The 17799-nt window shown below is 36.6% G+C and overlaps 2 protein-coding genes and 1 pseudogene across 2 annotated transcripts; 2 read left to right on the plus strand and 1 right to left on the minus strand.

Moving 5' to 3' along the window:
• Positions 1–1583: 1583 nt before the first annotated feature.
• On the plus strand, positions 1584–10570 carry LOC110708463 (zeta-carotene desaturase, chloroplastic/chromoplastic-like). Its single transcript, XM_021886592.1, is given in 15 exon segments — positions 1584–1914; positions 3171–3185; positions 3188–3294; positions 3699–3833; positions 4692–4764; positions 5421–5494; positions 5660–5764; positions 5985–6229; positions 6327–6414; positions 6982–7024; positions 7114–7270; positions 7713–7841; positions 7946–8018; positions 8594–8758; positions 10237–10570. Coding segments are annotated over 15 exon segments (1707 nt in total). The 5' UTR covers positions 1584–1778; the 3' UTR covers positions 10399–10570.
• A 116-nt stretch (positions 10571–10686) lies between these two features.
• On the minus strand, positions 10687–13381 carry LOC110708465 (annotated as a pseudogene).
• A 119-nt stretch (positions 13382–13500) lies between these two features.
• Positions 13501–16653, plus strand: LOC110708464. The gene is made up of 4 exons (XM_021886593.1): positions 13501–14617; positions 15720–15878; positions 15997–16070; positions 16156–16653. The coding sequence occupies exons 1-4, from the start codon at positions 14098–14100 to the stop codon at positions 16420–16422; spliced, it is 1020 nt and encodes a 339-aa protein (XP_021742285.1). The 5' UTR covers positions 13501–14097; the 3' UTR covers positions 16423–16653.
• Positions 16654–17799: the final 1146 nt, after the last annotated feature.

Genomic DNA, 17799 nt, shown 5'->3' on the forward strand with positions numbered 1-17799 from the left:
TGTCGTTTATAGTTGGTTATGGATCCTCTTCCATTTAGTTATAAGGTTTGGGTTCTAGTATTGCTGGACCAGCCCATAAAATTCTTTTTAAATTGGGCCTTTTTAAGGTTCGGGTTGAAGGAATAAGTTGGGCTCAGGCCCAAACAAGTCAGAAATCAGAAACAATAAAACAAAGGAGGGAAAAGTTTTAGAATGATCTCAGCATTGGTAAAGAAAAGAAACGTGTGATTACAAGAGCAGTCCAGTTTATCAGCTTTAAGTTAGTGAGTTATTGGCCTTGTTGTTAGTGGGATAACCACTCGCACCGTCGCACCAATGCACCATACGTTGGTTGTGTTTATACCCACCACGTAAGTCCTCCATTAATTTTTGTGGAAACAATAATACACTTCTTATTAGTTGGTTTACTTGGAGAGAAATTCATTTTAGGGCATGTTCTATTTATTAAAATGAGATGAAATAAATATTTTATGAGAGAAAGGGAATTAAGAGCTGAAGTGAATTGAACTGATTGGACTTGAAATTGAGCTGAAGTGAATAGACCCCTTATAACATTAAGGTCACAAGGCTAAATCGTCATAATTATAATATTTGAGGGTGTGGATCACTTATCCATTCCCGTTATTTTTAAGTGTTTAGCTAGTAATTACTCCCAACATGTTTAAATAAGTGAAACGTTTTAATCTTTTGCACTATTCATCTAATTCACTTTGACTATATATATATATATATATATATATATATATATATATATATATATATATATATATATATATATATATATATATATATAGATCTTGCTAACGAGCGCCCCGGGGCGTTAGATAAGGATAAACTTATATTGGTTGAAAGGGTATTAAGTTAGGAATTCATGACAAAATCACGCGTCGTTCGGTGTAATTAATGTTAATTTTACTCTAATATTTGTACTTTAGTTCTATAATCTAACGCCCCGGGGCGCTCATTAGCTTTTGCATATAGTTTTGTGGGTACTTGTTGAAATTATCCCATAGAATAGTTTATCAAAATTCAATTGTTATAATTTTTACTTATTGATAATTGCATATATTGTCAATCAAAGTATTACATTATCATACGTCCATAAGGGGAACATTTCATTTGTTTAAACATGGATGGAGTATTATTGGACCAATTCAATTTAGCTAGTTTCATTGACTTCTGTCAAATTTTATATACTCTGTAATCCGTAAGATAAAGTATAGAATAGTAACATCGTTCTCCACCTTAGATTCTTTCATCATATGAACCAAATATCATTGAGTTCATTTAAGTAATTTTCCTTTATCTCGTGTCTTAATATACCGTATTACTTCCTCTATTTCTTCTTACTGACAACACACCTTTTAGGCACGTAATTTTAGGAGATGATTTTGAACGTAAACGAGGAAATTCATCAAACTAAAATTTAACATGAGAATTAAAGTAGGGTTAAATATATTGTATAAACATTATTTTAAATAATTTATGTATTTATATTATATAATAATCTCAACCTCAAAATGCGGGTGACAAAAAATATGTTGCTAAGTAAATAAAAATGAACTCAATTAAAGTTAATGACATTGAATTTAGATACACCATGACAAAACTGTAATTCCTCCTCTCCACTTCGCCTCCCCCACTCAAGAGATAACCAAACCCATTACACCCAAACTCTAATTTTCTCTCTCCTCCCCAACACACTCTCTTTCATGGCTCATTTCTCCGCCTAACAAACCTCCATTTTACACTAATTTCTCTCTCCTCTATCTTCTCTAATGGCGTCTACTCTCTGTTTTCCGGCGAATTCCGCCGTAATTCGCAGCCGGAATTCGGTTCCTCAGCTTAATCTTCGCCAGTGTTGGCGCATTCGCTGCTCCTTGGACTCCGATGTTTCCGATATGAGTACTAATGGTCTGATTTGATTACTTTTATCTCAATTATTGACTAATTGCGAATTTCTGAGCTTAATTGTTTGTTTGTTTGTAAAATGATTTCGTATTTTATTTACTGCGAATTGTTTGAATTATTTGGTTTAATCTTTTGCATGATTGATATGTTAGCATGCTATTTATTCAATAATTTTAGCTTTAAATTATGATTTATTTTGATGTAGATTGAGTGAATTTCATCTGCTTTGCCTAGTTTTTTTATTTATTTAGTGAATGCTGTATTATGATGTTTAGGAGCTGATATATTTAGAGAAATTAGCATGCATTTGGAAAAAAAACCGAAACCTGGAAAAACCAAAATTATCCTTTGTATCAGAATTTTTGTTACTTCCTAGATTATTTTAGGCAGGAAGATGGTCGAAGCCGGCTATGCTGTTATCTAGAAGTATGATTTTAATTTTAATATTAATGTTTTGCTAAGTTTATCAAGAGATGTCAAATTCAATTACTCGAGTCATTAGTATTGTGCGTTCACACATACAAACATGATTTAAGGATTATGTGATTGAGCTTTGGTAAATTCATGAGACTATCTTATATCAGTGAACAGTATCTGATATATTTTAGATTTAGGTTATCTTTGTTCTAATGTAGTGTCTCAAACTTAACTGGAAGTAGGCGAGTAGCAGTACTTTTTTGCTTTGTGTATTCATTTAGGTTCCTGTCTAAGGTGTATCGTACATTCGTACATAAGAGAAGTTTTCCTGGTTTTTCTGAGTTGAGTGGGGAGACATTTGAATAATCTTTAGATGTATAAACTCTGAGCACATTAATGAGATCGATTTTGCTCGCAATTTAATAATTCATGAATTAAGTTTTAAGTAAAAGATCTGAGCTGAAGTTCATTCTAGGTTTTGTTTTACAATGAACCTGATTGTCATGGAGATCGAAGATGTTGGATTTTTGAAATTCTGGTTTGTGGTTTATACTGTTTAGAAGAGATGAATGCTGATTTCACATATAACAATATTTCTAGACTCCAAGCTAAATCAACATCTATATTTCAGGCATGTCATCATCATACCTCTTTCAGTATTCTTATTGTGTTTGTGTATGTAACTATCTATTCCTCCATGTTACTCAAATAAAACATTACCAACTCTGTAAAATTTGCTAGAAATTGAGAATTGATTAGCTAGTTTGAAAGATATTTACTTTTTTGAGGTAAGTATAGTTGATTGTTTTTTTAAATCTACCTTGGAATGATCTTATTGGCAGCTCCAAAGGGGTTGTTTCCCCAGAACCTGAACGCTACAAGGGCCCAAAGCTTAAGGTGGCAATTATTGGATCAGGACTTGCTGGCATGTCCACTGCAGTTGAGCTTTTGGATCAAGGGCATGAGGTATTCAGCACCAATTTTTTTCTTGTACGCTAGAGTTCCCAACCAGTTCTGGGGGACAAAATGTTTGAAGATTCACCCATAAATGAATATGGTGTTTAATGCGTTATGTCTGCATTTAACATTGTCCTTTATACAATTGGGATCTTTAGATCATTTAATAACTGGGAGTTTGTCACATGTAATGATTGGGAGCCTTAGATCATCTTTTTATATCTCTACTCATACCTCTCACCCTTATATATTATGAGGAACATATGGGGCTATTTGTAAGAAGAAAAGTCAATTAACTTGAGCAGCGCCTTTTATATGAGGGTTATCATCAAAAGAATCTATAGGAAGTGAAGAAATCTTTGTGGACTCTTCAACAATTCCCATTTAATTTAATGTACATTTATTCTTCACAGGTGGATATATATGAATCAAGGCCTTTTATAGGTGGAAAGGTGGGCTCTTTTGTTGACAAAAAGGGAAACCACATCGAAATGGGACTGCATGTCTTCTTTGGGTGCTATAACAACCTGTTCAGATTGCTGAAAAAGGTGAACATCTTGTTTTGATGTTATAATATAGTCATACTTGATTTTGTCTGTTTTATTCTTTTTTTACAGAGTACTTGTTGCTGATCTGGCATAGCTGGTCAGCTGTTCGTACATTTCTTCCTTTGGAAATCATAAACATTCCTCTATATGACAATAGACATAAGATGCTTTCTGATTTTATGGCGAATTGGCGAATGTTCTCCTTCGAGAACACGTTGTTCTAGACAAAAATCTATCTTTGGTAGTAATAACTTTCTACAATTTGGCGTTGGCTGGGTTCATTTAGTTATCGCTACATTATGACACTGTTTTATCATGTCTGAGACGAAAACCCTAACAGAAAGTGAAAATAATTCTTAGTTTTAAAGGTGCGCCTAAGTGCAAGGCTCAATTAGTCGCAAGAGCTAGCACCTTAGCTCTGCGAGGCGCAAAGACCTACAAAAGGGGTGTGCCTATACACTTTTTTCTAGGCCGCTTGCGCCTTATGTTGTAAGGTTTCAATAGGCGATGTATAAAATCATATTTAAAATAAATACCACATGACTTTACATCAGTCAGATTTACTTTAATACTAGATGAGAGAGAAACCCCAAACCCCATATTACCCAATTATATTGGAAGAACCCTAGCAATTGATCACATGGCCCTTTCACTTTTTTCTTAGAATTCATAATTTTTGTTACCTATTTGATTGAAATTAAAATTTCTTATTATATAAATAAAGTGCGCCTCACCTACAAAAGGCGCGCCTTCACCTTGCACCCTTTAAAACTAAGAAATCAATGTAATTGGTTGTCTATAACTTTTCTGCTTTTGCTAGCATTGACTTAGTGTTTTTCATTTTTTATTTCCTACTAGGTAGGCGCAGAAAAAAATCTTCTGGTCAAGGATCATACTCATACCTTTGTGAACGAAGGAGGTGAAATTGGTGGTATGTGTTCTTTATACTTTGTTTTCTGTCCCTTTAAATTCAATAAACATATCTCTAAGATTATTTTTTGCTCAGGTTAATGAAATTAAATCAAGACTGATCCTTTATGTGGAGGCCTTTATCTATAGCTTTTTCAACATGTAGATAATCGAAATTTAGTTCAATTACATGCTTTAAAATGATACTGTAATGTTCTTTATGGTAACAAACTGTCAGCTATCTTGGTGATGAGATCATTAAATCTTATGTGAGACGTCTCAAGTTTAAGACACATGGTTTTACTAATCAGTAACCACTAATTTTATGAAGAATTTAAAGGGAAACCATAATACAAATGTCTATTGGGTCATGTTATGAGTACTTGTGAAAAGCTAAACCTTTATGTATGTATGATATTTAGATATATAGTATTTGCTCTAAAGACATAGTGGAAAATCTTCCAATTTGTCTATTCACGTAATGATGCCTGTGAAATGTGACATACTACTCCCTGAGATGCTGCTTCTGCAACATACTGCAACTATTAATGGATTGCAACCACGATTATATCCTATGGCTCAGATGGAGCCGAGGTCTCTTTGGATATAATAGTAGAATGATACAGCAAGATGTAAACACTATATAAGTTTTGATGTTTGACTTGATTAATTTGACAGAGCTTGACTTCCGGTTTCCTGTTGGAGCTCCAATACATGGAATACGAGCATTTTTGGCAACAAATCAGCTTCAGGTAACTACTGCAATAAGGATAATTCTAGTCCTATTTCACTTTCTACAAGAGCCTTGTTCTGTCAATGGTTAACATTATGGGATGGGGTCAATAATTCGATTCACCCAAATTGTATCCTTTCTAAGTTTTGAGTATGACTTAATCATGCACTTGAAATATTTGCAGACTTATGACAAAGCCAGAAATGCATTGGCTCTTGCACTGAGTCCAGTTGTACGTGCCCTTGTGGATCCAGATGGTGCAATGCAGGATATACGGAATTTAGATTCTGTAAGCATGTAGTGTTATCTTCTGCTGCAAACTTTTTCATCAAAGACCCGTATCAGCTTTTCATACCAGATTATTTTGAAGTTATACTTTTTCCCCTTATTTGGTGTTGTCCCTTGCCCATTAGCAAATTATTTTGTCTGTTATCCTTTGCTCAACTGCAAATTCTTTTGATTGTTATTCCTTTTAATATCTAAACATCAATCTATATTCCAATATGCAGATAAGCTTCTCAGAATGGTTTTTATCGAAAGGTGGAACACGTGCAAGCATTCAGAGAATGTGGGATCCTGTTGCCTATGCTCTAGGGTTTATTGATTGTGATAATATCAGTGCGCGTTGTATGCTCACTATATTCTCATTGTTTGCCACAAAGACAGAGGCTTCATTGCTACGCATGCTCAAGGGTTCTCCTGATGTTTATCTGAGCGGACCGATTAGAAAGTATATCGAAGAGAAAGGAGGAAGGTGTGTATCTGTGAAGTTCCATTTCATTAGTTGATTTCTGGTCATTTGATGAATTGCTAACAACTACATATATGAATTCCCATCGCCACCATGACAGGTTTCATTTAAGGTGGGGATGCAGAAAAATTCTTTATGATCGATCCCCAAATGGAGAGACATATGTAACAGGACTGGCCATGTCCAAGGTTAGTTTCCTCATATAAAAAATAATTATTATGTCATCAGGTTTGGATCCTCATGTAGGTTGGGTCTGTTACTCTGTTTTCCTGCATCCAATTAGGTGCGGCCTTGTGCTCTGAATTATGCATTTTATGCTATCCTCTCTGCAAGTCAATGTATCATACTGTCATGATCATATAAATTTTGGCTACTTATCTACCATATACCAATCATCCTCTATGTACTGAGGCTAGCTAGAACTCAGATGTGTCATTATTAAGACCTCAATTATGGCCTGGAGAATTGGGAGGGGAAGAGAAAGGTATTAGGGTGGAGAGAGAAAGGAAAAGGTGTGGATGAGATAGTGGGTCTCACTGTCTCAGACTGCAGGTGAGCTTCCAATTCTCAACTCCAATGGGGTTTTGAGGAAAGTGTTCTGTATCATATGTTGTTAGCTGTTGGGGAGCATTAAACTATTGCTTCTTAAAATCAACCGGTTTTTTTTGTCTAGTAATTTATTACTGTTTCTTTTTGAAGAGTTGCTTGCACCTTTGTTTAATATTAGGTGTAATTGTCATGTTCATCAATCTCAGGCCACAAATAAGAAAACAGTGAGGGCTGACGCTTATGTTGCAGGTAATCCCTTGCACCCTTTTACTGTGCATTGTGCTTTACATTTATGATTTGACTTAGATTTTGATGCAAATCCTGTATCTGCGTGGCAGCTTGTGACGTTCCTGGAATAAAAAAATTGTTGCCAGCAGAGTGGAGAGATATGGAATTATTCAACAATATCTATGAGCTTGTTGGAGTGCCTGTTGTCACTGTGCAACTTAGATACAATGGATGGGTCACAGAATTGCGGGATCTACAACAATCTAGGTGATGATCTAATTGGGTCTGGTAGTATAGGGGAGTTTTTATAAATCACAGTAAGAATATAAATGAAACCAGAATCTCATAAAATCATACTCGAGCTTTTCTGGACTAAACAAGTAATGTCTTCACCTCAACAACCATCACATGTGACTTGTGAGTTCGTGACACATATGATTGGTTTTTGTATGAAACACATGTACTTTAAGACACAAGTGACCTATTTGATATATGTGAGGGTTATGGGCGGCTATTGTTTTGAAATGAAGTAATGTATTCCATCTAATAGAATAAAACTATCTCATGCTAGAATCTTCCCTTACATGTACTAGAGAAATGAACATCAAATTCAGATTCTAAAATAGTTTAATACTTCATATAAAGTCGTGACTTTATGATACATTGGTGATTCATTTCATCGTCAAAATTTCTGCGATGTACATTTCAGGCAACTGAAGCAAGCAACAGGACTGGACAATCTCTTGTACACACCGGATGCAGATTTTTCATGTTTTGCAGACTTGGCTTTGACATCACCAGAAGATTACTATATTGCAGGGCAAGGGTCACTTCTCCAGTAAGGAAACTTCTTTTTCGAAATAATGCTATACACTATCTATAGCTGTGGAAATATGATCTGATCTGCACCTTTATACTCACAAATTATGTTTTGGGGGGCAGGTGTGTTCTTACACCCGGAGATCCTTACATGCCATTATTGAATGAAGAAATTATAAAAAGAGTTTCAGAGCAGGTGAGTAAACTCTAGCAATGTACTGTTATCATTGCCTTGTCATAAGCTTTATCACGACTGCTGCGGGAAATTAAATTCAGTGTACTATCAGTTGTATGATCTTTGTCATTTGCAAATTCTTGTGGGTAACTTTTGTGTAATATTAATGTACATTGAATAGTTTTAGGGTAACTTCTAACCGAATTAGATAGCTTTTAACCTGCTTTGAGGGTTAGCTTCAAACCTAATATAATTACAATGTTAATAGTCCTGGGATAAGCTTTACAAGGATAAGTTTTATGGATTTGGTTCTAAATCTTTTAAAGAAAGCATCTTTATCAATAGAGATAATAGGTAATACGTAGTATCTTTTAATCATTTTAGGGTAACTTCACAACTTATGTACAAATTTATTGTACACCGGGCTTATAAGTTTGTTTTATTTAGCTACAAGCCTGTAATTACTCTTCAGAGGCTTTCAGTGTAAATTTTAAGCTGCTGACTAGTGACTTGACCTTTTTGCTTACATAGTGATTGATATTTGTTACGCATGGAAACACATGATCTGAGAGTCTGCTGTTTGCTTGCCATGCCAGGTTCTGAAATTATTTCCATCTTCTCGAGGCTTGGATGTCACTTGGTCATCTGTTGTCAAAATTGGGCAGTCTTTATACCGCGAGGGTCCCGGAAAAGATCCGTTTAGACCTGATCAAAAGACTCCTGTTAACAACTTCTTCCTTGCCGGGTCATACACAAAGCAGGTAATTGATGTTGATTTTCTGATTTTATGCATAAATGCATTAGTACCGTTTTCTTCTTGTTGCGACAATTTTAACAGGATAAGAATACTTAATATTGAAATCACCTGATTCAAAAATTCCTAAATTGAATTACCTGTTAAAAAATAGGAAATTTTGTCAGAAACCACCCGTTAAAAACACTTTTTTTTTGTCAAAAACCACCCGAAAAATTTTTTGTTGTCTATGACCACCCATTTTCAAAAAATAGTTGTTAAACGCCACTGAGTTTATTTTCCGGCATTGACCCAGAACTCCGACGTTGACTCCAACCAAGAAAATAAAAAAAAGCCCCGCACCACCGCTTCCAGCCCCCACCGCCACTACGCTTAACCAATTCATTTGCCTTAACCCACCAATCGCACCACCTTAAACCACCCACCAGACTCATCTAACCCTAACTCACCACCTTAAGCCACCCCTACCGAACCCACCCACCACCTTTACCCACCTAACCCTAACCAACCCACCACCTTAACCCACCTAACTCGAACCCACCCACCAAAACCACCATCTTAACCCACCTAACCCGAACCCACCTACCAGAACCAGTGAACCACTACCTTAACCAACCTAACCCTAACCCAATCTGAACCGACCCACCCTAACCTAGTTCTATCACCTAAACCCACACAAACATAACCCAGAACTACCACCCTAACCCTACCTATTCCGACCAACTACCCACCAAAAACCACCCACCACAACCGCCCAAAACCACAACCACAACCCAAAACTTAACAGAATTTTTAAGAAAAAAAATTAAAAACAAGAAAACATACCTATAATTGAATTTGGCTTTGAATGTCACCTCGAATTTGGTTTAATATGGTCAAATTCGACCATGAAAACTCTAGATCTAGAGTAATCATGGTCGAATTTGACCTGAATAACCATCAATTTCGTGTCGACCACCGTACCTCCACGCGACGCCGGCGAGAAAGAAGATCAAATTGGCGTTGTGACCCAACCCCTTTGCCAGCGACAAAGAAAAGAGAAAAGAGAAAGGGAGGGAGAAGAGGAAAGAGAAGAGAAAAAGAGAAGGAGAAGAGGAAAGAGAAGAGAGAAAGAAGAAGGAGAAGAGGAAAGAAAAGAGAGAAAGAAGAAGGAGAAGAGCAGCAGATAATGAAGAAGAGGAAAGAGAAATGGAAGGAGAAGAGAAATGGAAGGAGACCAGCAGATACAAAGGAGAAGAGGAGAGAAGAAAGACAGGGGAAATAGAAGGGGGGAACTGTGGAAGGGTCAACGCCGGAATTCCGAGTCAATCAGACTCTAGTGGCATTTGGCAACTAATTTTTAAAATTGGGTGGTTCCAGACAACAAAATTTTTTTCGGGTGGTTTTTGACAAAAAAGTGTTTTTAACGGGTGGTTTCTGACAAAATTTCCTAAAAAATACCTATAATGATAGAATACTTGACTTCGGAACTGTCCCTTTTGACAGGATTACATAGATAGTATGGAGGGCGCAACTCTGTCAGGCAGGCAGGCAGCTGCTTACATATGTGACGCTGGAGAAGATCTGTTTGCATTAAGGGAGAAACTCCCTGCCATAGAATCTCTAGAACCTACTATAACTTCCCCCTCTCAGTTAAGTCTCGTATGATTATGCACATAGTTCTTAGTTCCCTAATTTTTTACCACCTTAATGCATTGTAATATTCTGACAGTAGTCCCTCACTTATATTGTATATGTATTGATACAACGCACATGTATGCTCAAAATGTGTAATATAATCTGCATATTGCTTCATTTAAATCTACTAGTACTTTTTAAATTTCAAGTCATCAGTGTAGATTGTGCAGAGCATTGATAACCCCATCCCAGGGATCATCAGATACTACTACGTTTCACAAGCACAACATTAACACAAAAAAGATCGAGAATGTAACATATAACAATAATATAACAAGCAGCTATTTTTATTCAACAAAGTATATGATGATACAGAATCAGAACCACAACATCAGCAACACCACGGCACATGAAAATGCAATGTTACAAACTCACAATGTGTAATACTTTGTAGCACATTATTTGCTTTCCGATTTCAACATCAGGAATCCTCCTTAGCAATAGCAGCCTTAGCAGACTCAAGATCTTCATCCAAAACAATGTCCCAAGGACCATCCCACTTAAGAAAAAACTCGGTATCTTCCAAATACTTAACTCTATGAACATCCCCAGCAGGTGTATACAGATAATCTCCATCACTCAGATCATACTTCTCCTTCTTACTCAAATTCCACACAATCTTCTTCCCTATCATCACAAACAAATCGTGCCCGAAGCTATGATGATGAGCAGGCTCCACACTCCCCGCCTTAAACCGAATAATCGCGGCAGTCGGACTTTCCCTCACTATCTTCATCATCCCACCAGGCATAATCTCCACTGGCACAAACTCCCTGTTCTTCGCCAGGCAGCAAATGGCACACTCCCCTTCTGATTCGGGTTCCTATTTTCCAATCTTGGCCATCTCCGGGACAGACTTGTTGAGGAAGTCCTCCACTTCAGGGTCCCATTCCTTGTTGCCGGAAGCAGGGCAGGGGGACTTAAAAGGGGTGTTAATGAAGGTGTCAACGATTTCGATGGCGGTATCGGGTGGAGTTGACATGCCGGATACAGCGAGGACATTGGCGTTGTTGATGGAGCGGGTGTTCTTGGCTTCGTCGGCGGTGAGACAAGCGGCGGCGTAAACTCCGGGGATTTTGTTGGCGAAGATCTGGGCACCAACGCCGGTGCCACAAGCGACGAGGCCGCGGGTGGTGTCACCTCCGGCGGCGACTTTCCGGCCGATTTGCTCGCCGATGGAGTAGTATGGGCCGACGCCTAGGTCTTCGACTTGGTAGTTGAGGGAGCGGAGGTGGGAGACGAGGGCGTCTTTGAGGGTGCAGCCGTCGGGGTCGGCGCCGGTGACGAATTTGAGAGGTTGGGTGGTGGTGGGTTGATCGGCCATGGTTGGAGGCTACTGATTGATGAAGTCAATGGAGTGAGAGTGTGAGATTATGAGTGAAAGAATGGAAATTTGTGGGAGAGTGTGGGTTGGAGTTTGGATTTAGAAATGACGTGTTTTTCCGTTTGCTTTCTAGATTTGAATCAAGTTTTTTTTTTTTTTTTTTTTTTTTTTGGTCGAAACAGATTTGATTTGATTAAATTACTACGTACTTTTTAACGTTTTTAATGTTAAGTTAAACATAGTTAGGTGAGCTTTTGTAGTTGCAATTAATAAATGAAGGAAGTATTATATATGTATGAATATGTATGGTTACCCACAACTTTTTTACGGGTCGAAAAGGATTGAGTTTGATTAAATTAGTTTTCAACACCTCTAATGGTTTTTTTACGGGTCGAAAAGGATTGAGTTTGATTAAATTAGTTTTCAACACCTCTAATGTTAAGTTAAACATAGTTACGTTAGTGTTAAAATGAAGGAATTATTATATATGTATGAGTATGTATGATTAATACTTCCCCTATTATGGATTAGAGAAATTAATGGTTTATTAAAATTTAAAAGTGTAGCACTTAAAAGATTAGAGGAGTATGATTGTATGAGTACAGTTGAAGGAGTTTGTTTAGGAAAGGTATAAAGAGCTCCATACATGATCATCTTAAATAAGCTCTACATAAAATTTTCATGTCATAATCACAATTTAAGATGATCAAGTATATTTGTACATAGATACAGAATACGGAGTACTCCGTACAATTTTAGGATGTTGAGCTATATCTTTGTGTGATTTGTTACTTTTCTTACCAGTATTTTAGATGTAAATTAAATTTGAATAGCCTTCTTGAAGTTAGTGAAAACAAAACAAAACAAAACATAATTGTCCTTATATTCATTCTATCATAGCATTCGTCATAATTTCTTTTGTTTAAAGGCTTTGAATAGATTTTTTTCAAATTCATCTCATACTGTATGTTCTTATAGATAGAATTATTCTAAATAAATTTATAAGGAAAAATTGCTCCCATTAATCTGAACTTTGTCTCGTCCGCCCAAATTAATCCCAACTTTCGTTTAGTATCTATCACTCCCAACTTTAGGGGTATTAATTTTTATTGCACCCAAATGACTTGGAACCGATTGAAGAGGTCAATTTTGCTGACTTGTCATTAGTTGCACACGTGTCGCAACCTGATTGGTTCAAAAGTAAAAAAAAAAACAAAAAAAAAAAAACAAAACAAAAAAAATGAAAAAATAACTATACTAAACCACCCAATACCCAACGGCAGCCCGCAGCCAGCCACCCCCTTCCCCCGGAGCACCGGCCACCCAAAGCAACAGCCCCATGACCCCACCATCTCTCTTCTCTCGCGCACCAAAGTAGGGGAAAAGAACGGAACCCCCACGGTGGCAGAGGCCGCGCTCGCGACGAACATGGGCTGCTCTGTTCGAATTGTCGAACACTTGTTGAGGGCGGTTGCGGGTCATGGTGAAGCAGTGGGTTGCTAATTGGGGCAGCTGCGCGCGATTTGTGGTGATTTTGGTGTCGATGGTTGGGAGCAGAGGTGGTGCGGTGGTCGTGAGAAGGGTTGATTGCGGTGGTGATTGCTAATAATAGGTGCAACGAGAACAGGGATGGGGAAGATTAGGTGGGTTTTTCAGGGCGGGGGAGTGGTGGGCGCCGTTTTCCAGCAGCGGTGGAGAGTTTCTTGGGGGTGGGGGCGATTTTCCGGCGGGGTGGGGGTGGGGGTGGGGGAGGGGTGTTTACCGGGATAGGGGTGGGGGCTGGGTTTGGTAATTTTTTTTATTTCTTGTTTTTTTTTTTATTTTTCTTTTTATTTTTAATTTTTTTTGAACCTATCACGTGAGGACACGTGTCTGGTGACTTGCTATATCAGGTTAGATGACCGGTTGGGTGCAATAGAAATTAATACCCTAAAGTTGGGAGTGATAGATTATAAACGAAAGTTGGGATTAATTTGGGCGGACGAAGCAAAATTCAGATTAATGGGAACAATTTTTCCAATTTATAATCCCGTATCTTTTTTTTTTTGAAGGACTGTATCATTATTTAATGAAGATTTACATGCTGCCTTTTTTTTGAAAGAAAATAAATACACGGAGCATCGTGCATCCGCCTCCATAGAAAAAATTTCACTATCACGTGTGCCCCTAATATATCCCTAATACTCTAATTTACGACTCAATTGCGGCTGTTTTATGCTAAAGAACCTTTCTTATCAAAGCCTAAAAAAACTCTGTAAAACTAAAACTACAGTGACAGTAAATTCAGAAATCAGAAACCTTTGAAATTCTGTTGATCTCTTTCCTCTCTCTACACTCTTCCCGCCATGACCGTAACTCTAGATAAAAACCAAACCTCAATCAAAAACCTTTCCCTCTCCACCACCATTAAATCTCTCAATGATCTCGAATCCGCCAACGTCGAAAACCCAATTCAATCATCTAAACAACCCACAACCCCAATTCAAGAACCTGCAATACATGATGATCAAAATCAATCTTCTCAAGAAACACCAGTTACGAGTTTTCGCTTCGGTGTTCGGCCAGCAAGTAAACTGAAACAGGCTTTAGAGTCTCTAACCGATGCCAAATTTAATCCAAAGGGTTTGGGATTGATTGAAGTTGTGGAGAATGGTTTGGAGATCACGGTTCGAAACACGAAAACCGGGGTTGCAGGACATCTTTGGTTCAAGTCCTCTGGTTTGATCAACTTTGAATTCAAAAAGGCTATGATCAACAAGATGATTGACTTGAATTGTGTTCTTGATAATCTTGTTGATGCTTCTGCTAATGATATTGTCACCCTTCATTATCTTCATGGCTGTTCTCATCTCAATTTCATGTTTGGTAAGTATTTCTTGTAAATTGAGAAGTCCTGTTTTTTATTTTTTAAAATTTCTGTAAGATTTTAATGCAAGTTTTTTAGTGGGTAATGTATAAAATTAATGTTTTTGTTCACTGATTTAAAGTCTAATTATTACTGTAGGAGAAAAAAGGGTTTTAAATGGTTGTGAAAATAGATTATACATTAAAAATTACATTATTGAATTTCTATAATCTGTGTCAGAAACTGAATGATTATTAACGATCCTATAGTTCTCCTTTTCAAAAAAAAAAAAAAAAAAAAAAAAAAAAAACACGATCCTTTAGTTTTAATGAAGAATATAATTATTTGCTGTTCTTATATGCCTAGTTTAAACCCCAATTACATGTATTTTATTGCAAAAATTCACTTACTCTTCAATTTGAAATTAGGGTATTACTTTTTTTCAAAAAAAATTAGGGTACTACTTTGGGATAATTAATCAAGGTTGATACGGAGTATTAGGGTTCTCAATTTGGGGGTAAAATAACAAATTGGAGTAATTTATGAATCATTTGTGGTTTCCATTTAGAAAATTGCACATGATTTGTATGAAATTTTCCCTAACTAATTTTGCAATTACCCTTCAATTCCAAATTAGGGTTTAATTTGGGGATAAATTAACAAACATTGATTTAGGGTTCTTAAATTGTGTTTTATTTGGGGTAAGTTGGGTGCAACTAGATTAGGTTTGAAATCATTGGATGTGGGCCACAAACAAAATGTTGACAAAATCCATTTTATAGTGCATAAGGCATTTATTTGCAAAATGAATTATGAAAGATATTTCCCTACAAATTTTCCTTAAATTTCGATTGAATTTGTGACAGACTCAAATTTATACAAGATGTTGCGAAAATTATTGTAGGCGGATATTGATAGGCTAGGGGTTATTTAGATTGATAGTTCATTAGCTAAACGGAGTTTGGTTAGTAGCAGATTGTCACTCAAAAACAACTAATCTTTTGTGGTACACATATCCTGTCATTTGTTCATGCTCTTCATTCCCTAAGTCAGTGATCAAATGTTAGTTTTTCTATCAGCAAGTTCAGATATGTATGCTGAACTTTTGATGATTTATTTCAGGAAATGCTTCTCCTAGACACTTTGCTGTGGATTTACTCGAAATGGATGCTAGCTTCGAGAAATTTCCCAACATTACTTTCGCCTGTGATGCTGTCATACTAAGTGAACAATTCAGGGACATTATTCAAGCATTTCAGGATATTGAAAAACCTAGAATAGGTATGAGCTAGCTTCAATCTCAATTTCTTTCCTTTGTTATCAATCACTACTTCAGTAGTTAAGTACAGGCCTGAACTCTTAACTTGTTTGTTTGTTTCTTTCTTAACACATGTACCAGGTTCACTGGAAATATCGGACAAGGTTTTTACCGTCTCAGTAGGAAAAAGAGATTGGCGGCTGATGTATGAAAAGGTACACTCAAACAGCTAAAATTTGGATTCCGATTATGTCTGCAGAAGCCAAGGAAATAATTTCAGTACTGTACTTTTGATTGCAGGTTAATGGTATTAGGGGAATGGCACCAAACATGGTGCATCAGGCTTGGTTACGATTGCATCATCGTGAGTCTTTAAAGAAGGCATCGTTCATAGCAGCAGGGCTTCTTCTGTGCCTTGTTACTGACCCATTCGAGCAGATCATGCTGCGATTCAACCTCCGAGAGCTAGGAGATTTGGTATTCATCAGCAGAGCTGAATATATCATTTTTGACGTCAATGGTTCACCTGGACTTCACCTTTTAGCTTCTGCTGCCTCACTAATGTAATAGATGGAGTTGAGAAGCTGAAAATGCTTGGCATACGTACATACATATAATCCTAAACAGAACATAGCTTCTTGTTACAGAATGTTACAGAAGAATGTACTCAATGTAGCATATTCATAGTAGCATATTGTACATTTGTACGTACCCTACAAATACAACTTTTAGTCGTTTTATGTCATTGTTTTTATGGTGTTCTGCATAAAAAAATGAAGTTTAAGTGATCAATAGTTCAATACTTGGCACCCATCTCATTTATCATTAGACACTGTATTGTACATAACAGTGATAACACAAGTGCCATCATGAATACCTTATTGTTGGTCACTTTTTCAGAAAGATGTGTTTGTTCATTCTAGCGAGTCAGTTATAATTTTGTACATTTAGATTAAAATTGATGAGAGTGAGGGATAACTCAAGTTATTAAAGCTTCCCTCTCGGTTCTAGGAGATTCAGGATCGATTCTCACCTCTTGCCCTTGTGAAAAATGAGAGTGTTAGGATTCTTACAGGTGTCGAGGACTCGAGGTAGAGAATGAAGGCTGTTATCTTCAGATAAGTTCATATAGTAAAAATCAGGTGAATAGAACGCACTCGAAGAAAGGAAAGATTTAAGTTAGGAAGATGATTTGAGCATGGCCCCTAACGAAATATAATCAAATGAGGATGGCAATTACTATTTGCTAGGTAATGGAGTGGAAAGACCCTTTCACTAACCTCTATGTCCTAATCTTATGGATCTCATTGTGAAAGACCTATTATTGTGTAATTCATCATTTTATATGTTTAATTTATATTACAAACCCTTTTAAAATTATCTCGTGTCGGATAGTCTTTTAAAAAAATTGATGTTCGTTATCATACTAATGCTGTGGCTGACAATTGGCTTTAGTTTGGGCTACACAATTCTCATATTGGGCTTCATTGACTCTAAGATCCAAAGTGGATTAAACATTACTTGAACCTCTAAAGTCAACCAATACAAAATGGGTCTAACACTACTCTAGTCTAGTAATCAAAAGTTGGGAAGTCATTTAAACACAATCTGTAGAAATAAATGGCGGGAATTTGTTGCTATTTACAGTAATTTCATTTCATCCTAATTTTAACCCTTTATTAAAAACAATAAATACGTAGTACAAATTATTGCTTTTTTTTTTTTTTTTTGAGGGGAATACAAATTATTGCTTAATCAAATAAGTTTCTGCTCACTAATTTCCCATTTTTGCAGATATCCAATACCAGAAAATTCAAGTAGAGTTGATAGTAACAACTAATATTAGAAACCTTTAAAATTCTGTTTATCTTTTTCCTCTGTCTTCATTCTTCCCGCCAGGCGCCATGAAATCAGCTGGAGATCTCCAGCATCCAATTCAATCTG

The sequence above is a fragment of the Chenopodium quinoa genome, unplaced genomic scaffold, assembly GCF_001683475.1.
Source record: "Chenopodium quinoa cultivar QQ74 unplaced genomic scaffold, ASM168347v1, whole genome shotgun sequence".
Classification (NCBI taxonomy): domain Eukaryota; kingdom Viridiplantae; phylum Streptophyta; class Magnoliopsida; order Caryophyllales; family Amaranthaceae; genus Chenopodium; species Chenopodium quinoa.